Source organism: Callithrix jacchus, chromosome 7 (genome assembly GCF_049354715.1).
Source record: "Callithrix jacchus isolate 240 chromosome 7, calJac240_pri, whole genome shotgun sequence".
Lineage (NCBI taxonomy): Eukaryota > Metazoa > Chordata > Mammalia > Primates > Cebidae > Callithrix > Callithrix jacchus.
The window spans coordinates 59,270,224-59,292,810 of NC_133508.1; the positions used below are offsets into that span (position 1 = coordinate 59,270,224).

General features: G+C 47.9%; 1 protein-coding gene across 2 annotated transcripts in view; it reads left to right on the forward strand.

The window, feature by feature from the left end:
* Positions 1-21,410, forward strand: part of ZBTB40 (zinc finger and BTB domain containing 40) — an 82,944-nt gene extending 61,534 nt beyond the window's left edge. Inside the window, exons 10-18 of one of the 2 annotated variants that reach the window (XM_002750405.5) lie at positions 1,557-1,725; positions 2,048-2,515; positions 3,291-3,497; positions 7,489-7,653; positions 10,198-10,412; positions 11,570-11,732; positions 12,457-12,543; positions 14,241-14,467; positions 16,500-21,410. In XM_002750405.5, the coding sequence (XP_002750451.3) occupies positions 1,557-1,725; positions 2,048-2,515; positions 3,291-3,497; positions 7,489-7,653; positions 10,198-10,412; positions 11,570-11,732; positions 12,457-12,543; positions 14,241-14,467; positions 16,500-16,694 (1,896 nt within the window). In that variant the 3' untranslated portion in view covers positions 16,695-21,410. The remainder of the gene's footprint in view (positions 1-1,556; positions 1,726-2,047; positions 2,516-3,290; positions 3,498-7,488; positions 7,654-10,197; positions 10,413-11,569; positions 11,733-12,456; positions 12,544-14,240; positions 14,468-16,499) is intronic. The other variant, XM_009000597.4, reaches the window with a different exon arrangement.
* Positions 21,411-22,587: the final 1,177 nt, after the last annotated feature.

Below are 22,587 nucleotides of genomic sequence, written 5' to 3' on the forward strand. Positions count from 1 at the left end.
GGTTTACAGGCATTAGCCACCATGCCTGGCTGGAACCAATATCTGTACCTCATGGTAAGCTAGTGCTTACTAACACATTTGCTCTTTTAATCCTTCTAGCTCTACATGGCAGGTGATGTTATCACATTTTATAGACAAGGGTTCTCAGGCCCCAAGAGGTTAAGTTACTTGTCTAAAATGCTCCAGTAGGGAGGAGATGATGTAAGGATTCGAACCCAGGTTTCTATGACTCAAACCAATTTATTCCATTTGTCTAAACCTAGTATCCCCTGAAGTCATGATGCTGTTCTCTTACCTGTTCTAAGAAGCAGCTTCTCTCAGATAAAGGAAAGTAAAACTGGTCTTATTACATGTTCTATTCTGGCTTCTAGAAAGAGCCAAGATAAACATAGATAGAACAAAGCTTTTGCCCATATGGGGTAGCAAATAGTGCCAGCTCATTTTCTGTAAGGCTTCACACAATGTGGCCAGCATCTCAGGACTACTAGGTGGGGACTAGGGGAATTCATGGGTGTCTAGCCCAGGATCATGAGCATCTTGAGTGGGGAAGAACAAGAAAGGAACATGAAATTAAACTACAGAGTCAAGTGTAGTACCCTTTTGATTCAGGTAGGTGTGGAAGGTGTGCAGAAGGGCTGGCTTCTAACTGTCTCTATACAGGTGACAGCCACATGTTGGTCTGACTCAGATGGGAAGAAGATGGCACACATTTCTGTGGGGCTTCAGAGGAAAGATTCATCTGCTAGACTCTCCAGCACACCACAACTTCAGAGATGGGGCTTCTGCAGTTGATCAGTTTTAGCCTCACTAATTAGTCTCATGCCTGCCTCCAGGGACATCAGGTTTATTTAGATAGACTTGAAAAGAGCAGAAATAAAATATCTTCCAAAATGAAAATTCCTTTTGGCCATCTGTAGATGGTTTAGCTTTATTTTCTCAGTGTACCAACTCTTTCTGCTGATAGCTCTAACATTCTGAAAGAGGACGATGGCTTTGAAATAATATTCTTGGCCTTTTTAAAGCTTCTATTTGAACCTTCTTTAAAATGCTGAGTTTCTTTGTGGAAGAAAATGACGTTTAAACGGGTACATCTAAGTGTCTAAAAATACGAAGCCACTGATCATGCAGAATTACTTCCAGACATTGAGACAATTACATATTATGAAAATGTATCCCGATTTTCAAGACAGACACACCAACAACCAAATCCTATAGCTTTTCAAGTTTTTAATATTAAGATCCAGAAAAGGTCTTCAGGAGACTACCAGTTTCTGAGATGCTGTTTCTTATAGAAGATGCTTTATGCTTCCCTGCATGTATCTTCTTTGTATTTGCACATTTATCTGGATCCATGCTTCTCTTTTTTGTTTTGTTAGTTTTCTTGTTCTTTGGCAAACAGAGCCATCCACTACGTTTATCACAAGGCAGTATATAAACCGCTTATAAATGGAGCAATGCCTTCCTGGAATTAGCTTTTTTTTTTTTTTTAAGTTGAAAACCATGGAGAAAATCTGCTGAGATTAACCCCACACCTTTGTCTCCTGGTATTCATTTAGATTCTGAGCATTTCTTCTGAGACAGCCAGCCCTGAAGCTTCCCTGAGAGCAGCGCTGAGCAGAGCCGTGGAAAGATCAGTCTCGGCCATTGAAATATGCCACCTCCTGTGCAGTGTCCACAAATCTTTCCCAGGCCTGCAGCCTGTCATGCAGGAGTTAGCAGACACTGGTAAGGAATGGGCTGGGCAGGAAGGGGGTTCCTACAGGACCCCAGGTTGTTTCCTGAAGAAAGAGGCAGAAGTTCATGTAAGAGTTTATCACAACCTTAAGTGACATACTCATTTTATATGTTCTCAATACCTAAAAAAATTGTGAGACATAGAGGAAAATGTTCTTTGTGTTTATTGGAAAGTAAAGAGGACAATGATATGACTTCAGAGTGTTTTTGAGGATCTCAAGTAGTCTCCAGTCTCCTTTAAGAAGTGTGTTAGAAAAGTTGTAAAAGAAAAGAGAAACAGTTCCCAGAGCCACGAGATGTCTCTCTTATGCAGGTGTCCTTACTAAGGAAGATGGAGAGGAGGAAACATGGAAGGTGAGTAATAAATTTCACCTTGAAGCCAGCCACAAAGAAGATGAAAAGGCAGCCAAGCCAGCCAAAGAAGACAGCCGGCCTGGGGAACAGAACGATCAAGAAGAGACTGCTTCCTTGCCAGGACAGCAAGAGAAAGAGCCTTCTGCCTCCCCAGACCCCGCCAAGAAGAGCTTTGTCTGTAAGGCCTGTGACAAAAGCTTCCATTTCTATTGCCGCCTGAAGGTGCACATGAAGCGCTGCCGGGTGGCCAAGAGCAAACAGGTGCAGTGTAAGGAGTGCAGTGAGACCAAGGATTCTAAGAAGGAGCTGGAGAAACATCAGCTGGAGGCCCATGGTGCAGGCGGAGAGGCCGACATCCCCAAGAAGAAGAAAAAGAGGCTTCCAGTGACATGTGACCTCTGTGGGAGGGAATTTGCCCATGCCTCAGGTACATTCAAGAAGGCAAAGTAACAGGATGATAATTGTGGGTTTTATTGTTTGGATTCCAGGCCTTGCCCCTAGTTGTGAGGGTGGTGGGTGGGCTTATATAATAGAGCAGGTTCCTACAGAGGCAGGGTAATATTTTGAGAAGAGCATGGGCTTTGGAATCAGCCCCCTGAGCTTTGATTTCCCCAAATCTATTAAAGCAGCACCCTGATACCACTTACTTTGTTGGTTTGTTATGAAGGCTTAAGGTAACAGAGCTAAACACTAGCGCAGTGCTGTAATAAAGCGAGCACACAACAGCTTATAGCTCTTTTGTTTACAGTAATAGCTTGCTACTTAATACCTGGCTTGTGTTTCCATGTGCCACCTGTTTCTTGGTAACAAACGAGTCATGGAAATTATGGGATGTATAGTCAGAATGGTTTTCCCTTATCCTAAGAATCTGGATAAACCTCATGAAGGCGAGTTGAGTTCCCCTAGTTCTGGGTAGCTGGATATTCTTTAAGAGAGAGAGGGGGAATGGGGAAGATAAGCCCAGCCTCACTTTCTACCAGATCCATCCAGGAGTGAGGCCAGATGACTTTGGGGATGCCAGTTGGTGGGCAAAAGAGCAGCATGGATGTGTGCAGTGGGCACTAGCGTGGCCTGGCACCCTGGGCTTGGTGCTGTGCTTCCACTGGAGGCCTGGCCTGAGACAGTGCTGTTGGCATCCTGTGCTAGATTCATACACTGATTAGTAGCATCCCTTCTGGCCCCGGTATGCGTGGCTTCCCTAGGCATGCAGTACCACAAGCTGACAGAGCACTTTGATGAGAAGCCTTTCTCCTGTGAAGAGTGTGGGGCAAAGTTCGCAGCTAATTCCACCCTGAAGAACCACCTTCGCCTTCACACCGGAGACCGACCGTTCATGTGCAAGCACTGCCTCATGACCTTCACCCAGGCCTCTGCCTTGGCCTATCACACCAAGAAGAAGCACTCGGAAGGTAAGGTGGGGCGCAGTTCTTCATTTCTCCTGCAGACTTCCACTGTGAGCTGCCTACACCCCATTTGGATTAAGTGTGCTATATATCTCAAATTACAAACAAACCATTTGATAGCACAACAGGGAGACTATAGTCAATAATAACTTCATTGTACATTTTAAAATAAATAAACAGTGTAATTTAGATTGTTTATAACACAGAGGATAAATGCTGGAGGGAATGGATCTCTCATTCTCTATGATGTGATTATTTTTTATTGCATGCCTGTATCGAAACATCTCATGTACCTCATAAGTATATACACCTACTACGTACCTACAAAAGTTAAAAATAAAAAAATGTTTAAAACAATGCACAATCTCTAGGCAGAGAGACAGCTGGGAATAGCTCTGCACAGACATGTAAACTGCTTACTGGGAGAGTTTTTGAAAGAGGCTGGCTGACCTCCTATGACTGTATTAGGTTGCAAATACAACATGCAAAAGTCATTGTGGTTTTTGCCATTAAAAGTTACAAGAATTTACATAAAATTCTTTGAGCTTTGAGGTTGAGTTCAAGCATGAGAAAGACTCTGACTGAGTACCTACTGTGGATCAGGCAGTAGGAGATGCCAAAGGGCTGAGCTGGGATTTCTGTGTTCCATAGCTTATGGCCTGAAGGGGGAAGGGGAGTCCAGTGCCCATTACACTGCAGCTTGTCAGCCGTATGATGCAGAGTAACACCAGCATGATGAGGAAGGACGGAGAAGGAGGGGAGGAGGAGATGCATTGTAAGGGAAGGCTTCATGGAGGAGTCTATGGATTGTTTAGAGTATTTCTGTATAAATTAGAATGTAACCATTGTTTGACCTGGACTGTCACAGTAGCCTCAAAGCTGGTCTTGCTATCACCATTCCTCTTGATACTTAAAAAAAATTAAACCATATAGGTCACTTCTCTGCTCCAAACTCAGTTGTGAGATCCAGTGTCCTTAAGATAGCCTCCCAGACCCTCCTTCTGTGATTAAGTTTCCTGGGTCCTCTCTGACTTCATCTCTTAGGCCTGCCCATTTTAGCTTTCTGGCCACACCTCAGGCCTGCAGGCACCTGCCCCAGGACCTTTATTCTTACCCTTCCCTTTGCTGGGGATGCTTCCCTTCAGACACCTCATGCTTCACTTCCTCACCTCCTTTGAGTCCTTACACTTACCTTCTCTCTGAGTTCCTTCCTGATCACCCTCTGTAAGGTCTCAATACCCGACCCCTGGCTTCCATGCAGTATTTTTCTCCCATAGTGCTTCTTATATGATGCAGTATCTACTTTAGTAAGTTGCTTCATTTATACTTAGTGTTCCCTGTTAGAATGCAGCGTTGTGAGGGTCAAGCTGTTAGTCTTTCTTTTCCCACTGCTGCATCCGTGGGACTCAGGCTAGTACTTGGCAATAGGAGGCCCTCAGTTAGTATTTGCTGAGCGAATCAATTCCATAAGCACGGTTTCAGGCGTGAGGTATTGTAAATATACGTACCCTCTCATGGGGCTTACATCTTCCACTAGGTAAAACTGACAGTAAACAAATATAAAAGTAGTATAAATTTAGATAGCACATTGCTATGAAGAAGCATAAAGCAGGGTACACAGTGAGGGGACAGAGCTTGGGGGGGCACTTTTTGTATCATCAGAGAAGGCCTCTGTGAGATAACATTTGCAGAGAAACCTAAACAAAGTGAGAGATGGAGCCACTGGAAGACCTAGAAGGAGAGCATCCCAAGTGCAGAGGCCCCCTCCCCAGTAAAAACAAGCTTTACCTGCATGAGAGACTGCAGAAAACTGGAAGGGACTAAAGCAGAGTCAACGAGGAAGAGCGTTAGGAGATAAGGCCAGAGATGCTAGCAAAGGCTGGACGTTGGAGGGTCTTAGAAGCCAAGGCGAGGACTTCTGTTTTTTATGTGAAGTGTGTTAGTTTATCCTGCTGCTGTAACAAATTACCACACATAGTGGCCTAAAACAACCCAAATATATGAGGTTAGCGATCCAAAATGGGTCTCCTGAGGCTAAATTCAAGCTTTCGGCAGACTCCTTCCTTCTGGCAGCTTTAGGGGAGATCCCATTCTTTGCCTTTCCAGCCCCTAGAGGTTGCCCACATTCCCTAGCTCTTGGCCACATCAACCCAACCTCTGCTTCCATTGCCATGCCTCCTTTTCTGACTCTTGTTCCTCCCTTTTTTGTTTGAGATGGAGTCTCACTCTGTTGCCCAGGCTGGAGTGCTGCAGTGGTGCAATCTTGGCTCACTGCAACCTCCGCCTCCCGGGTTCAAGCAGTTCTCTGCCTCAGAGAACTGAGTAGCTGGGATTACAGGCTCCTGCCACCACACCTGGCTAATTTTTGTATTTTTGGTAAAGACAGGGTTTCACCATCTTAGCCAGGCTGGTCTTGAACTCATGACCTCATGATCCACCCACCTCAGCCTCCCAAAGTGCTGGGATTACAGGCATGAGCCACCATGCCCAGCCTCTTCCTCCCTCTTATGAGGACCCTTGTGATTACATTGGGCCCATCTGGATAATCCAGGACAACCCCCCATCACAAGATCCTTAATTCGGTCACATTCACAAAGTCCTTTCGCCATGTATGGTAACATATACACAGGTTTCAGGAATTAGGAAATGGACATCTTCAGGGGATGCCATCCTGCCTACCACATGAAGCCATGGGAGGGTCTTGAGCAGAGAATGGTAGGATCTAACTTATATGTTCAAAAGTTAATTCTGGCCACTCCAGATAATAAGCTACCGTAGGGCAAGAGGGAAACGGAAGGCTGTTAGAGCCATGTAGCACAGAGGTGATATTGTTTTCAACTAGAGTTGTGTTAGTGGGGGTGTAAAGAACGTTCACGTTTTAGGATATATCTTTGGAAATGGAGGTGACAGGACTCATGGTGGATTGGATGTGGGATGAGGGAAAGAAAGGAACTAAAGGCTTTGGGGCTTTGCCATGAGCAACTGAGTGAATGATGCTGCCATTTACTGAGATGGGGGAGTCAGAGCATGTGTGGGTGGTGGGGTTAGAGCATTGGGAGCTCTGATTTGGGTATGATACATTGTAGATACCTACTAGACCTCAGGTGGTGAGCAGAGCAGTGGGGAGGTGGACATATGGAGTTATGGGGAAAGCTGGGAGCTGGAGCTTACTACAGGAGCCGTCCAGTACAGATGGTGTATAAGGAACTGAGACAAGATCATCTAGAAACTGAGGATTGAGAACGTCAAGGACGAAGCCTCAGACTCCTCAATAATTTCACCTCTCCATTTAAATAACAAAATCTTATTTTGCTGCCCAATACATAAACACTGAAAATGAGGTTGCTTGCTCTAGTTGTGGTAGACCCTGGGATCTGGGGTTCTGGAGCCTCGCCTCACTGATTACCCTGCTTTCTCTCTTGGCCTATAAGGGAGCTTGGTGGTTCAATTAGTCTAGCATTTTCTGCAAATGCCAGTTCTCCACATTTCCTAATAATCTTTGGCAGTCTGGTCATTATATCCTCATTGTGTGCATATGAAAATAGAGAAACCAAGGGATACATAATAACTTTAGAGCAAGCGACTGGAAGGAGGCTTTCATTCTTCTCTGAATGCACGTTGCTCACCTTTGTGTGCAGTTGCAAATCCACTGTATATGTTGCAAAGGGATCCAAACGCACGTATTTCTGGGCACAGGGATGTATCTGGTTCCATACTTGTGGTGGCGGATGAACAGATGGGTTGTCTTGTGCAGTGAGAACTCTGTCCTTATTCCTTTGTCCAACTACAGTCACACCTTCTGTGTGATCGGCTGTGTTTGTGAGGTGCCATGTGACGAGGCGGCTCAGATCTCACCCAGTGTATTGCAGACTGCCTGATGTTTTAATGTCATCTACCAGATGATATTTCCCTGATACGTGCTGTAGAACTAGATTTTGTTTGTAGCAATGCCATAAATGTTTAGTGCTGACTCTAATAAGCTCGTATGTATTTGCAGGGAAAATGTATGCGTGCCAGTACTGTGATGCTGTGTTTGCCCAGTCCATTGAGCTGTCCCGCCATGTGAGGACCCACACTGGGGACAAGCCCTATGTCTGCAGGGACTGTGGCAAGGGCTTCCGGCAAGCCAATGGACTCTCCATCCATCTGCATACCTTTCACAGTATGTACTGAGATTGTGGATCTCAAGCCCTCAGTGTGTCATAATTGCAGTAGAGGGGTCAATTCATCAGCCCCAAGCTCCATTCGGTGCCTTCCCCTTACCAGTTCCCCTGCATAACCCAGAATCCCTCATTCCTGTTTCAGGAAGAATCTCATTTTAAGGTATCTCACATGACAATTATTTCTCTCTGGCCAGGCTGTTTCCCCGTCTTCCTTTTTAGCCTACCTGGCACCATTTGTCCAAGGGAGGCAAATTCTGTTTGAAGGAGAAAACCTCTATAACTGATTGGCTCATAGAGCACTGGAATATTTCCATTTTTCCATCTTCCATCTGCCCTTTCCCATAGGAACAGTCCAGACACTTTCTGAGTTCATGTCTACCATCATAAGTGGTCCTTGGCCATGTTCCCTTAAAAACCTCCTGCCCAGCGTTCTCCTCCGAATGCCATTGTATTTCACACAGTTAGTGGGGTCTGCCCTGTCTTTCTCCCCTTCTACAAGAACTGACACAGACAAAGACACACTTTTATTTAGCATGCATGGGTGCATGGGCGGACACACACACACACACAGGAAGGAAGGACAAAGAAGTTCTGTGATTCCTCATCACACCATTGGGAAATCACCAGTGTGGCATTTGGCTGGCCACATCACATTTTCTTCAGCCTCTGTTGTTGCAGCAGGAGTGTAATCAGCACAGCACAGCACAGCAGGGGAGTTAAGAGCTTGGAGTCTGGAATCACACAGGCTCGGACTTGAATCTTGACCCTGACACTTCCTTTCATTGAGGCCTTAAGCAAATTTATTTACCATTCTAAGCCTCTTATGCCCCTTCTGTAAACTAGAGAAAATAATAATGCCACCACCTTGGACTATAATTAGAATTAAATGAGATCACATGTAAAGCATGACACGCCACGCCTGACACATAGAAAATGCTCAGTAATGCCAGATATTATTATTATTTGTGACAAGAACAACCCTCTCAGATGCCATTTGTCACCATCAAAGCTTGTCTTTTTTGCATGCCATGCATCTCACATACTCTTTTTCCCTCCCCAGCACTCTTCCCACACACCAGTTTCTAGCTGTTGGCAGATACAGTGTCTCACAAGTGCGCTTTATGTAAACACATCCAAGTCTGTCGTCAGCCAGCAAGCAAGGACTTTGCCAGAGATCCTATGTGCCCAGCATGTGGCTAGACACTGGGTGATGCAGGGGCAATATAAAGTGTGGCCCTTTGCCCTCCAAGGAGTTTACAAGGCTGTCCAAAAATCCAGTTACAGTAGGCTTCCAGATGAGAGATTTTGCTTGGATCTGGTGCCACAATTTTGATGTCCTCTTGACCTCTTTAATGACATTCTGCTTTAGTCTTCCTTTCCCAGTGACATTATATGGGCATCAGGAAAGGGGAAGGCATCATTAACTTTCGGAAGGGCGAGGACTCAGAATCCTTTGTCATACCCTAAACTGTATCATCCATGGCTGGCCTCACATCCAGGTCCTTCTCGCTCCCATTTCTTGCCTGTTTCATAGAACCACACCGTTGCTTATGGAAAGCTGCATCGAAGTGTTGTAGAAGACGGTGTAAAACTGAGACTTCAAGAGCTCATGTCCACAGGGAAACTAGTTAGTGATACCGAGTGCTGCTGCATGTCAGAATTCCTGAATTAATCTGAATCAATGCACATAAAAGATTGGCTTGTGAGCAAAGGATTTTATTAAAACATTTTGATTTCTGTTGCTTTAAGAAAAAGACCAAAGTTTTCTGCCATAGGATGGCAAACGTATTCTTCATCACTTCTAGTTTTTGTTTTGGGGGTCTCACTGAAGAGTTGGCATATCCAGTGAAGCATGTAGCTCTCGGAGCATGGATTTGAGAGTGAGAGATGGGATTGTTTCTCAGTTCAGCTGTTTCTTAATTGTGCCTATGGGCAAAATACCGCCTCACCACTCTAAACCTTGATTTTCTTCATCTGTAAAATAGGGATGATAATAGAACCTACTCAGAGTTACTGGAAGAATTGAGTGAATTTACATAAAGCACTTAGAACCTGCTTGATTATGCTAATGTTTTTATTGTTGAATCTGAAGTTGGGAGAAAGGAAACATCCCTCCACTTGTGCTGTTGATGACAGAGGAATCAGTGATGCTCTGGGGAGTGTGCTGGGAGTCTCTACAGAGAATTAGAAAACTCCAGAATGCCCACTGCAAACAGGACGAGCCAGGGTGAAACTCCCTGGAAGGTGGTAAAGTGTAATTTAACTTGTAAGATGTAAAATGAGGAATGGAGGTGAAGTAGACGCTGCTGCAGAAGTGGTGAGTCTCGAAACCCCGGAGGAATACCACCTCCTGGGATGAAGGAAGGGGTAGCAGGTGACTGCCACACTGATTTCTGATCCCTGGAGTCTATGGCCCTGCCTGTTATCTAAACAGAGTCTTCACATCTGTTGCTGTGCACAGCAACCAGTGTTCACTCATGGCTGCCTCTGGTGTTTTCTTTTCCTCTCCACTTCGTCCTCTCATGGATGTCCCGTGAAACCAGACATAGAAGATCCATATGACTGCAAGAAGTGCCGGATGAGTTTCCCCACTCTTCAGGATCACCGGAAGCACATCCATGAGGTGCACTCCAAAGAGTACCACCCCTGCCCCACATGTGGGAAGATCTTTAGCGCCCCTTCCATGCTGGAGCGCCACATGGTGACCCACGTTGGAGGGAAGCCCTTCAGCTGCGGGATCTGCAACAAGGCCTACCAGGTGACCTCCAGTGCCACTGGGAGCTCTTCCCTAATCCCTGGCCCACTCTCCATTTGATCTTCCCGATTCCTGGCTTGGTGGCTTGCAGATCGTATCTTGTATCCAGGATGTGACAATTGGCTGATTCTCATGAAGGATGTAGCTTATGGTTCAGATTCTCTAAGGAGATCTGGTCAGAGTACTGCAGTGGGGGAGCTCATTATTGGAGCAGAGATTTCATATGCTGCTTCTCTTAGACAGCAGACTTGTCCTGAATAGGCTGCTTTCCCCCTTGGACGCTCACCTTCCATGGAACCCACTGCTCCCACGTGTCAGTGGGCGTGAGTGGCAATGGGGAGTGGAACACTACCTGGAATTACCTTGTTTGGCACAGTTAGTGTTTAACTCCCAGGGAAGGGCTCAGCCTTTTTACCTTAGGATTTTGTATATAATTAAATTGAAGCCCCACATAGAACTAAAAAGAAACTATATCTATCAGAAGCTTTCAAACTATAGAGAAAAGAATGGTCCTTTTGGTATCTATAAGATTTGGGAACAGACAAAGAAGCATAACTGTTCATTTTAGCTCAGCAAAAACTGAGAGCTAACTTTGTGCCAAGGCTCATGTTGTAACATTAGCATTCCAGAATGGAGACCTGGGCTTGAGCTCTAGGATGGCATGGAATTGTAGGGAAAATGGGGGCCAGGGCTGCATGCACTTCTCCAGCAGCTTACCCTGCTGCACCTCAGCTCCCTGCAAAGCTGTGAGGTGCCACTTGGTGGTGAAGCACACAGGTGTTAGAGTTGGAAGGCCCGGGCCTGAATCCTGGTCCTGCTATCTACTGATGCTATGATTCGTCATTCAGACCCTCTGTGCCTCCGCTTCCACTCACTAGGAAGACCCTAATGCCTCCCTCATAGGCTTGTTGTAAGGAATGAGTGTATGAAGGACTCCCTGGAGCCCTGCCCTGTAGTGGCCTCTCAATGAATACGTAGTTGCCTTGTTCTCAGAAACACCAGCCTCTCCTCACATCAGCACCCTGTGTGATAGGTAAGAGTGTGTGATACTAGAAACATAAGCTTACCCAAAAATGTATTTCTCCCTCTCATGAGAGGCTCTTGAGCTCTGCAGCTTGCTGGAACTTTCTAAGACCTAACACTTGCCAAATTCCTTGCAGCAATTGTCTGGCTTGTGGTACCACAATCGGACCCACCACCCTGACGTGTTTGCTGCTCAGAACCACCGATCTTCCAAGTTCTCATCACTCCAGTGCAGCTCCTGTGACAAAACCTTCCCCAACACCATAGAGCACAAGAAGCACATCAAAGCAGAGCATGCAGGTGAAGTTTGGATACTGCCGGTGAGAGTAGAAGGGGCTTGATAGTGCAGCCTCCTGGGTTTCACTAGAAACCCCGACTTCTAATAGGCTAGTGTGGTGTGCAGTGGTAATTACCTTTGTTCTGCCCCAGCACACCTGAAGGCTGCCACTCTAGTCCATCAGTAGCAGCAGCTTGAGTGGCAGTGGTTCTCAAACCTGGAAGCGTAGAGCAGTATAAGCTCCCACCACCCCTGAGTGAGTGAGAACTTATCACGGCACCTGAGAAAGGTGTCAGCCTTGTGGTAGGCAGGCCTGAGTGGAAATCCTGATTCCAGCACTTATCAGCTGCATGACCTTGGCAAGTGACTTCTCCTTTCTGAGCCTGTTTCCTTCTCTCCAAAATGGCAGTTATGAAAACCTACTTTGCAGGTAAATATGGTGATAATCATAGTAGCTGTCAGTTACAGAGTGTTTCCTATGTGCAAGACATCATGCTAAGCACCTCGTTTATATTTTCTCATTTCATTCTCACAATAATCCTCTAGGCATCCAGGCAGTCTGGATCCAGATCTCATGCTCTTTAACACTAGATTGTGCAAATATACCACAGGTTATAAGATTCCTGGCACGGGGTAGATGCTTGCTAAGTATTGGCCATTGCCCCAACCCCAGCCCTGTTACTCTTCAGCCTCGGAGAGCCAACCATCTGTTCTTTCCCACCACTTCTTTCCTTCTGCACTTCACAGACATGAAGTTCCATGAATGTGACCAGTGTAAGGAGCTCTTCCCCACGCCAGCCTTGCTGCAGGTGCACGTCAAGTGCCAGCATTCAGGTCAGTACCGCTGCCTGCATGCTTCTAGGCTAGATGGTCAGGGCCTGAGTCTCCTCTCCACCACCAGCAGCTTTGCAACCCAGGCTAAATCGCTTAACAAACTTGTGCCTCCGTTTCTTCATCTGTAAAATGGGAACAGTGGTAGCGCCTGCCTCATGGAGTAGTGTGAAAACTGAAGTCCTTGGCATTCCTTAAGCAGTAACTGTGATTGTCATTGTTACCACTATGTGTCATCCAATCTAAAGTGCCAGTTAAAAATAAATACAATTTGTTATAAGATGTGCTAGTTTTATTTTTTACTTTTTTTTTTTTTTTTTTTTGAGACAGAGTATTACTCTGTCATCCAGCCTGGAGTGCAGTGGTGCAATCTCGGCTCACTGCAACCTCCGTCTCCTGGGTTCAAGCAATTCTCCCTGCCTCAGCCTCCCAAGTAGCTGAGATTACAGGCACCTGCCCCCACGTCCAACTAAATAAGATGTACCCTTTCTTTTTGAGATGGAGTTGCGCTCTTGTTGCCCAGGCTAGAGTGCAGTGACGTTGATCTTGGCTCACTACAACCTCCACCTCCCAGGTTCAAGCAGTTCTCCTGCCTCAGCCTCCTGAGTAGCTGGGATTACAAGCATGCACCACCACACCTGGCTAATGTATTTTTAGTAGAGATGGGATTTCTCCGTGTTGGTCAGGCTGGTCTCGAACTCCCGACCTCAGGTGATCCACTCACCTTGGCCTCCCAAAGTGCTGGGATTACAGGCGTGAGCCACCGCGCTGGCCAAGATGTACCATTTTTAATGAACTATTAAGAAAGAAAAACTACTGCCAGTTAAAGTGTGCTTTCTTATCACTTAGAATTTGTACATTATTCTAAGTGCTATTTTGGACTTAATTTGACAGATTTTTATCATGTCACTCTACTGTAAGTGACATGGAAAACAAAAAAATTAATTGATTAAGGGAAAAATCCAGTGTCTCAGAGTGACGTTCAGTCCTGATTGTCAGCAAGCACGTTTTCCATCCAGTGTTTACTCTGCCATCAAGAACATTGACAATGGAACAGAGTAGAAGATTCAAGGCCTTTGGTTCTGGTCTCTAGAGCCTTATGTGAAACTAGTCTACTTTTGGGAATACAGCTAACCTTTCATCACTGACCTCCTCCCTTCTAAACCATTTGGTGTCCACGCGTTAAAAACCTGCACCATTCCTGTCTTAGAGAGTTTCTTCTGAGCTGTGGACACTCATCCTGCAAGTCTTGATGCTGCCGCTTTTGATGTTCTTGTGTGTGTTGACAATTGCACCTGACTGCCCCCACAGCAGTCCTAGGGTGCCATCGATCCTATTTCAGAGATGTTAAAATGTGTTTCTCAGAATTGATGAAATACAGTATCGTCAGCATCATTATCTGTAGCTGAATGAATAACGTGCTTCTGCAGAGACCGATTTAGCCTGAATCTAATACTAATGAAACTGTCGTCTCAGGGCCCCGCACTTGCATGGGACCCTTCCAGGACTCTGTACCTAGTTCTGTCTCTTTCATTTTGTATTATTTTCCTTAAGGCACCCCAAATTGAACAACCTTAGGGTCCCACAAAACCTGGATCTGCCTCAGCCTCGATCCTCATTGCTCCTTCCTCTCTTGTCTTCCTGCCCTCACTTCTGTCATTTTACCCACAGCCCGCCCCTTCTGTCTCCCTCTCCTCCAGGGTCCCAGCCATTCCGGTGCTTGTACTGTGCAGCTACTTTCCGTTTTCCTGGAGCACTGCAGCATCATGTCACCACAGAGCACTTCAAGCAGTCAGAGAGCACCTTCCCCTGTGAGCTCTGTGGGGAACTCTTCACCTCCCAGCCCCAGCTCGACAGTCACCTGGAATCTGAGCACCCAAAGGTGATGAGCACCGAAACCCAGGCAGCAGTCTCACAGATGGTGCAGGTGATTCCAGGGCTGTCAGCTACACAGAATGCTAACACGGGCTTCCTAAGGCTTCTCCAGAGGTGGCACCCAGCGATACTCTTTGGGGATCTTGTAGAGATTCTCTCTGGACCTCTTACAAAACAGAACAGAAAATTCTAGTCTTCTGGTGGCCACATGCGAAGTGGCCCTTAGGTAGAGGGAGCCTGGAACAAGAATTTCCATAAGAGGAACAGCTTGGTTCCTCCTCCCAGTGCATACTTCCCCTGCCTTCTGAGAAACACGGCGGGGTGTGGTCAGAGTTGCGGGAAGCCTTGGAGAAAGAAGAGCTCTTTCTCTTCTTTGTGGGCAGTTGAAGCACTTGGAGTGCTCCCCAGGCTGGACACAGTACACATTTGCACACACCTGGACCTCTCACCGTTACCTGGGTAAAAAATCCCACCTCTTCTTGATGTTTCAGGGCTCTTTGCTTCCCTGATCCTCTCTTACTCTTCTTCCCATCTTCTCCAGAGAGGGTGGGCAGAAAAGGAAAATAAACTCAGGTCCATCGTCCATCCATCATCAGTAATTTGTGGGTGGGTGGGAGAACCATAAACTGTTGTTTGGTCTGTTAGACTGTCTCGCTGCACAGTTCCATAGATCAGTCATTTATTTACAAACCAAGTTCTTCTAGGCCTCTGGGGAACAGGGGGGAAGTCAGGTAGACAGGACTACTGCCAACACTCTGCTGTCATATCAACCAAGAGGTTTCTGCTTTATCTTTTTTATGTATTATGGTTCTTGGAAATATGTCCTCTGGGGAAAAGGTGGGGGTGGAGGGTCCATTTCTAAAAGAAAAGGAAAGAAAAGCAGTTTTTTGTTTTTTGTTTTTTGTTTTTTTTTTTGAGACGGAGTTTTGCTCTTGTTGCCCAGTCTGGAGTGCAATGGCACAATCTTGGCTCATCACAACCTCTGCCTCCAGGGTTCAGGCAGTTCTCCTGCCTCAGCCTCCCTAGTAGCTGGGATTACAGGCATGTGCCACCATGCCCAGCTAATTTTGTATTTTTAGTAGAGACGGGATTTCTCCATGCTGGTCAGGCTGGTCTTGAACTTCCGACCTCAGGTGATCTGCCCGCCTCGGCCTCCCAAAGTGCTGGGATTACAGGCGTGAGCCACCGCTCCTGGCAAGAGAAACAGTCTGAAACCTACTATCCTAGACCATTGCTGATTGAACACCACAGTTGATCTCTTCTCTCCTGTGGCCCAGAGAAGTAGCTGAGCTTGGCTTCCTCACTTGTGCCTGCTCTCGGCTCATTCTCAAGAGCAAGGTGGCTGTAGCCTCTGCTTTAAAAACATCAAAGACTAGCTCTTCTGGGGTCTACGGGTCAGAAACACCAACTTGGAGACTTAGGTAGGAACTGGGTATGCCTAACCACAGCCTAGTTCTCCCTGAGCTGGAAAGGCCATCTCCAACAGATGACATGGATTCAGAAGGGATGTATGTGGCCTGAGGAGGAGAGAAGGGGGCACTTGCCCTGCCAGGCTGGTGAGCTGAATGAACGAGTGGAGTCACAGTTCATCCACTCTTCTTCCTCCTAAGCTCTGTCACTGTGTGGCCTCCTGGGAAGGCTGTCAGCCTTAGAGAGCTCCAGAGAGGCTGCCCTGGCCTGTGGTGCATCAGTCCCACTTCCATGTTTCAGGCATGAGACCAGCTGACTTCAGTAGCATTCCTCTCACATGGCACTCGCCTCTGCAGTGTCATCCCAAGACAGGAAAACCCAGTGCGAGAAACAGAGCCGGTATTCACTGGTGTGTAATCATAGGGTTTGGGCACCCCGAGCTGGTGTACTGAGCGAAATTATAGCAATTTAGTGCACAGTTATTTAAATTGTTTGCGGCCTTCTCTTTTGCATCGCCGGTGGGTTAGACTTGCCTCTTCCCATTAGGCACACGTAATTGTTCTCCTCAGGTGAAAACCTAAACATCATCATTACAGCACGAGATGAAAACCATGTAAATCAGGGAGCCCACTGCGAACACTGCCCAGAGCAGCCTCATGGTCTTTCCCTTTCAGGTGATCCAAGCCCCAGAGCCGGTGGCCCCGACAGAGCAGGTGATCACTTTGGAGGAGACCCAGCTTGCTGGCTCGCAGGTGTTTGTGACGTTGCCAGATTCTCAGGCATCTCAGGCCAGCTCTGAGCTCGTGGCGGTGACTGTGGAGGATTTGCTGGATGGCACCGTGACGCTGATCTGTGGTGAGGCCAAATGAGCGGCTGATCATCCGCAGAGCCTTCCTGCATTGGCAGCAGAGAGGAGGCCCCACGGTTTGCCCTTTTTTGCCCTCCATCCCTGGTGGTCATGAGTGGTGAGCATCTTAGCACCAACCAACAGGTCTCACCTGGAAAACAGACAGAAGCTTCATTGTTTCCATAGAATCAACAGCCTCTGAGCCCTCAACACCAACAGCACCACCCTCTGTAGCAGACAGGCCTCCTTCCCCACAGGCCTGCTGCTGCAGCCTCTGTGACACTGTCCATCCCCGAGTGACATGTGGCTTCTTTCTGAAGCAGAATCTGAAAGACCAGTGGGATGGGAGCTGGTGATCAGGTACCCCAGGAGGTGTGATGTGCCAGCAGCTATCAGTGAGCAGAATGGCGGTTAGATATGGGACTCGGCCCACACAGGGTTGCACGTTTTGCCAGTGTCTCTGGCCGTTTAAAGTGAGAGGGGCACCAACGGGCTGTTCAGGGACCTCAGCCGTGAGCACACTTGACCCCTTCCTCAGTCCTGTCATCCTACCCTCTGCTGGGGTCCTCCGGCCCCAGTGGCCACACCCAGCACCCTCCTGATGGCTGTAGGACAGGTAGTCCTCATTTCCATGCCTGCTAACCCCTTGTCAGTTATCAGTCCTTCCCAAAACAAAGCTGTGGAGTTTCTGCTGGAGTGTTTAATGTGAGGCATCCGGCCGCTAGACAGTCTCTGCCTCTCCAGGATATTCTTGGTATTTCTTTCCTGAAGGCTGGTTCCCACAGCTCTTCCTTGTCATCCTGATCCCCTTCCTTTAATCAATGGCTGAAACCTCTGCCTGACCTGGCAGCCTCGCTCCTTCTGGGTCATGTGATGCAGACCATGACCAGCGTCAGGCAGGCAGTCCTGTCTGCGTGTGGAGGAGCAGTCGCGACTGCCCATGGCTCTGCTCCTACCCGCTCCCGGCCTTGGGAGTGGCCTGCTGCCTGACCTCACCCAGGCCGCCACACTTACTGCAGGTCAGTGATCCTTTGCAGTCTCAATTTCACAAAGCTTTTTTTATCTTCCGTTCCTAAAATATAATCTGATAATTAATGGTTTGTGGAATCCATTATGAAGTGCAATTAGATAGATGCAGGTTCCTGCCGTTTGGAGAGAATGACTAGCATTTATCTTCTTTTTCTTCCATGCCAAAAGGTTGGAGTTCGCTGGTGTGGTGTTTACACACCAGTCAGGGCTCTCTGCCACCTTGTGTGGCTTGACCCCCTATGGAGGGGAGTGCCGGTTTGGATCCCACACTGGCAGAGATTGGGCCACCGCTTCCTACCAGGCACATCTCTCACTGCCATGTACAGAGGCAGGGCTCAGTGTTTGGTCACCATGGAAGCTTGTGTTGCTCCCATGTGGTCAGGTCTCACGATGCTTGAAGCGCAGAAGGCAGAGCCTTACTGACCAGCACTCTCACTGGCTGGCATCTGCCGGCTTTATGCAGGCAGGCCCGATGGTTTCCACGGTGAGCACCAGCTCCAGCCAGCCTGGGACAGCTCACCCCAGCCAACTACACCTGTCTCTGGTCCTGTCCACATTTTGATGTGCAGATCACTTGATCTTGTCAATTAGGGCTCTGCCATTCTGAAATAAATGAAGTTTCGAAGGCGAGTTGGCCTCAGAAGCCAAAAACTGACCAGAAGATGGTGCTCAAACCTTTAAGACTTCATCTCGCGAAGGGCTCATTGCTTCTACCAAGGCTGTCCCTGGCTTAAGTCTTTTCAGACCTGGGAACTGTCAGATCAGGAGAGCTCTTGTTCTGCAAGTGGCAAAATCGCACTGGATCTCTCCTTGGCACCAGAGAAAACCCACTGAAAGATGGTAGTAGAGTGGCACATGCTTACAGGGCATCAGTGCCAAGCCCAGTGGATGAGAATGTAACCCCTCACAAGCTATGGGATGGGGCTTAGGAGCTGCGGTGAATGTCACTAAAATTTCTTCCACAAGAAAACAAGAAATAATTGCTGAGGGCTTATAGGGAAAAGTGATTTAAAAAAAAAAAAAAAAGACTTCAGCATAAAGAGGGCTGTAAGTTTTGAATTCAAGTGTCAGGTCCTTTCCAGCACTGAGAAACCCTTTCTCAGGGTTCTTTTTGTTGGGGAGACAGGGTCTTGCTCTGTCTCCCAGAATGGAATACAGTGGCATGATCTTGGCTTAGTGCCACCTCTGTGGGCTTAAGCGATCCTCCTGCCACAGCTTCCCGAGTAGCTGGGACCACAGGCGTGACCACCACCGCTGGCTAATTTTTGTATCTTTTTTTTTTTTTTTTGGTAGAGATAGAGTCTCGCCATGTTGCCCAGGTTGGTTTCAAACTCCTGAGCTCAAGCAATTCTCCCTCCTGGGCCTCCCAGAATGCTGGGATTATAGACATGAGCCACTGCACCTGGCCAGGTTTCTGCTGGGGACCCAGATTGTGACAAGACATTTGTTTTCTTCGGAATCACCAGATTTGCAGCTTACTGTGCTGAGAGTGAACAGAGAAGTCGGACCGGCTGCCAGGGCCCATCGGACGCCCTCTGGGCCATGGCACACTTGGCAGAAGGCACAAACCCAGTGCTGGTTCTCGTCAAGAAGAGGGGAAGGCCCCTCCCGAGTTTATTGTCTGCTCTGAGCGGGCTCTGCGCTGGCTGATTGATTGTGTAGTCTTGCTCTCTAGAGAAGCCCAGGCGTGGATCTAATTGTAGGAAAACTTTCCAACTCTGCTTGGCCATTTTACCCTTTTTTCCTGCTTCTACCCTGGAGACCTGGGTTGCTGTTGCAGAGGACAGTGTTTGTGTGGGCTCCTGAGTCCACATCACTTGCTTCCATGGGGTTCCGGTGTTATATTTGCCTCATCCCTATGGGGTGCTGCTCTTGTGGCCTCTGGGCTGAACTCTGGGGCCTTCGGGGTGGTATGAGGGAGTCTCTGGGCTTCTTGGAACACATGGATTTGCTTGGTGGGTCCCCAGACCTCTGCTCCCAGAGCTGATGGCCCGGCTGGTAAGGAGGGAAAGGCAGTCAGATTCCAGGCCAGAGTGTGATTCTGTGGAATACTGGGGTCCGTTATGGAACAGGACTTGCCCATCACAGGTAAGTGAGACAGCAAATAGGTGATTCAAGAGTAGGGATTCCTGCAGGAAGATGAGACCCCCTACTGTCCACACGCATGAGCAGATCCTGGAACCAGAGGGGCAGGGACAGGGATCTTTACTCATTTACTTTATGTAGTGTGTCTCTTCTGTCTCAGGAGCTTTGTGTTTGGGAAACGGAGCACAGTGAGCAGCAGGCTCTGCAGTGTGAATACCAGGTTTCCCTGACGATCCAGGTCTCCGCTGAGGAAGCTTTCTGACTTCCCACCGACCACGGGAAGCATGTCAGCTTCATCCCTCAGGCGAGAGCTCTGATAATCGGGGCTGGGGGATGAAATGAAATCCAGTCAGACAGACAGTGAATGGGGAGACAGGTCCCTGCTCTTTATTTGCAGGGACTCCCAGAAAGTAAAGAGAATGGTGAGAGAGGGCCCTGAGAGTTCCTCTCTCACCCGAGGGCTGGGGACATGGTTACCACCAGCTGAAGACAGGCTAATGGGGTGGGGGGGTGTGCCTTCAAACCTCACCTGCCTGGACGCCACACATGGACCGAGGGAGGGAGGGAATTGCTAACCATACATGAGTGGGCAGGCAGTTCCGGAGAGGCAAGCAGCCTGGTATTAAATTGGGCCTAGACAGTTGGACGGTGATGGAGAAAACACAGGGATGCTGTAATGAGTCCTCCCCGAGGGCGAGTTCACACCCCAGCCCTGTCCTGCTTGTATCCCAGCGATCCTCAGGAGGTAGGAAGAACATGGGAGTGAGAGAACCATCTGGGGCTGAAGGGAGTGTCAGAGGCAAGTTGATCCTTGTCTTGTCACGGAAACTTTGGGGCTGGTGGGATTTAGACCAAAAGCTCAGAAGCACAGCCAAAATTTAGAAACTTGTTACTCCTACGACTCGGCCTATAAGGAAGAAAGAAGCTGTCTGTACTTTGGGGACTACACTGTTGAAGGAAAAAAATCACTCCCTGGTTAATTAAGATTGCTTCCAAATTGGGGGAACGTTTGTCATTTCCTTTACCAAAGCCAGTCAGCCCTGCTTCCACCCATGGTCAGCACAGCCAGCCCCTATGTGATGCTGTGTAAATTGGATTACAAACCATATTCATGTTCAACTTGCACTAATCTCTATAAATAAAATATGTACTTTGGAAAAAATTAGGCCACATGCATCTCAAATGGACTGTGATGTTACAGACCTGCTTTCTCTTTGCTTCTGGGCCAGTGTCAGACGGGGACAGACTCAATAGGTTTGGTGTCCTAGGGGCCATTTGTTTACCTTCAGGCCCTATTAACATGGCCTGGGAGGAAGAAAGCTCTCCCTTCACGTGAAGCCTCATTTCCTAAACCTCCTTCCCAGGGAGCCAGTGTGGGGCAAGGTTTCAGAGCACAGGCTTTGGTGTCCGGCCTGGTACGTCGCACCGTCCCGCTGTCTAACTGTACAACACTGTGTGAGATGCTGCTTCTCTCTGAGCTCCCTCCTCCTGGCTCTTAACTTTATTATAAAATGTGGGAAACGATTGTGCTTGCCCTACAGAATTGTAGTATGAATTAAAAGTCTGGATTTAGTGTATTTACTGTAGAAAATTTTAGCTTTTATTAATAAAAGTTTTTGGCATACAAGTCAGTTATTCCCTGCCTTCTCCGGCACTAAAGAGAATGTTCATTCCTGTGTCTTTGGGTAGTCTCTCTTCTTCCTCTCTGAATCCTTAGGCGATCCTTATAACACCCACCACTTTTCATTTATCTCTTGAATCTCAACTCCCCCCCCCCCCAGAGTACAAAGTGCTGAGCAGATAGCTGTAAAATAAACTCAACCTTTCTTGGTAAACGGCTGAAGATGTCACATTGCTGGCAGCCAACAAGGAAACAAGAGCAGGAGACCCGGCTGGGATGCACATGATTTCTGCAGGAAGCATCCAGTGTTGAAGACCAGGGGAGGTGCATCAGATCCCGCAGCCCTGACGCTGCGGAGAGCCAGGAGTGGGGTGGGGTGGGGGTCTGTGCTCACTCCTCCTGGGACAGTCCTGGGGAAGCACAGACATCCTTGTTCAGAGCCCACAAGTATCTTTAGGAAGGAACGCTCCCCTGACTAAGTGCTAAGAGCAAGGCTGGAGCTGCCCGCGTCGTATTTTGGGCAGTAGTCCCGAGAGTGCTCCAGTCAGCTGCAGTGGGTAATTGTGACATACACTTGGCCCCCAGCCATGAAGTTGAAGGTATGCAGTGGTGAAATGCTGCTGCAGGTCAGGTGGGATTACGCAGAGGTAGGACATGACCGAGGGGTTCCCTCGGTGATCCCTGGGCCAGGGTTGCCGGCTGGAAGGAGCTCAGCAGCACAGTGGGAAGGACATGGGCTTGGGAGCTTCCCAGCTCCACGTCTTACTAGACAGATGACCTTGGAGGAGTTTTCCCTGACAGTGACTTTGAGGAGAAAGTTAACATTTGTAAAATACCTGGTGAGTATAGACTGATAATGGCTGTTTGTGTTTATAATATTTTAGAAGGCCTGGAGGAAGAGAGGCAGAGGAGAGCTGGAAGGGAGGTACCTAATGTATCCTCGATACAGGGCCTGGAGCCCAGTGCAGGGGTCTCCAAAGCCAGGGTAAGAGAAGGCATTCGGGGGCTGCACTAAAATAAACCCAGAGAGCCCGTCCCAGGCCAGAGTGAACAGTGATAAGAGGGAAGCAGGATCTCCCCAAGTTGGAACTGGGGCTCAGCTTTTTGGTAACACAGCAGAGGGGTCACATCTGAGTAAAGCAGAGACCTGGGAGTGTTGGGTGGGGACACATCCAGTGAG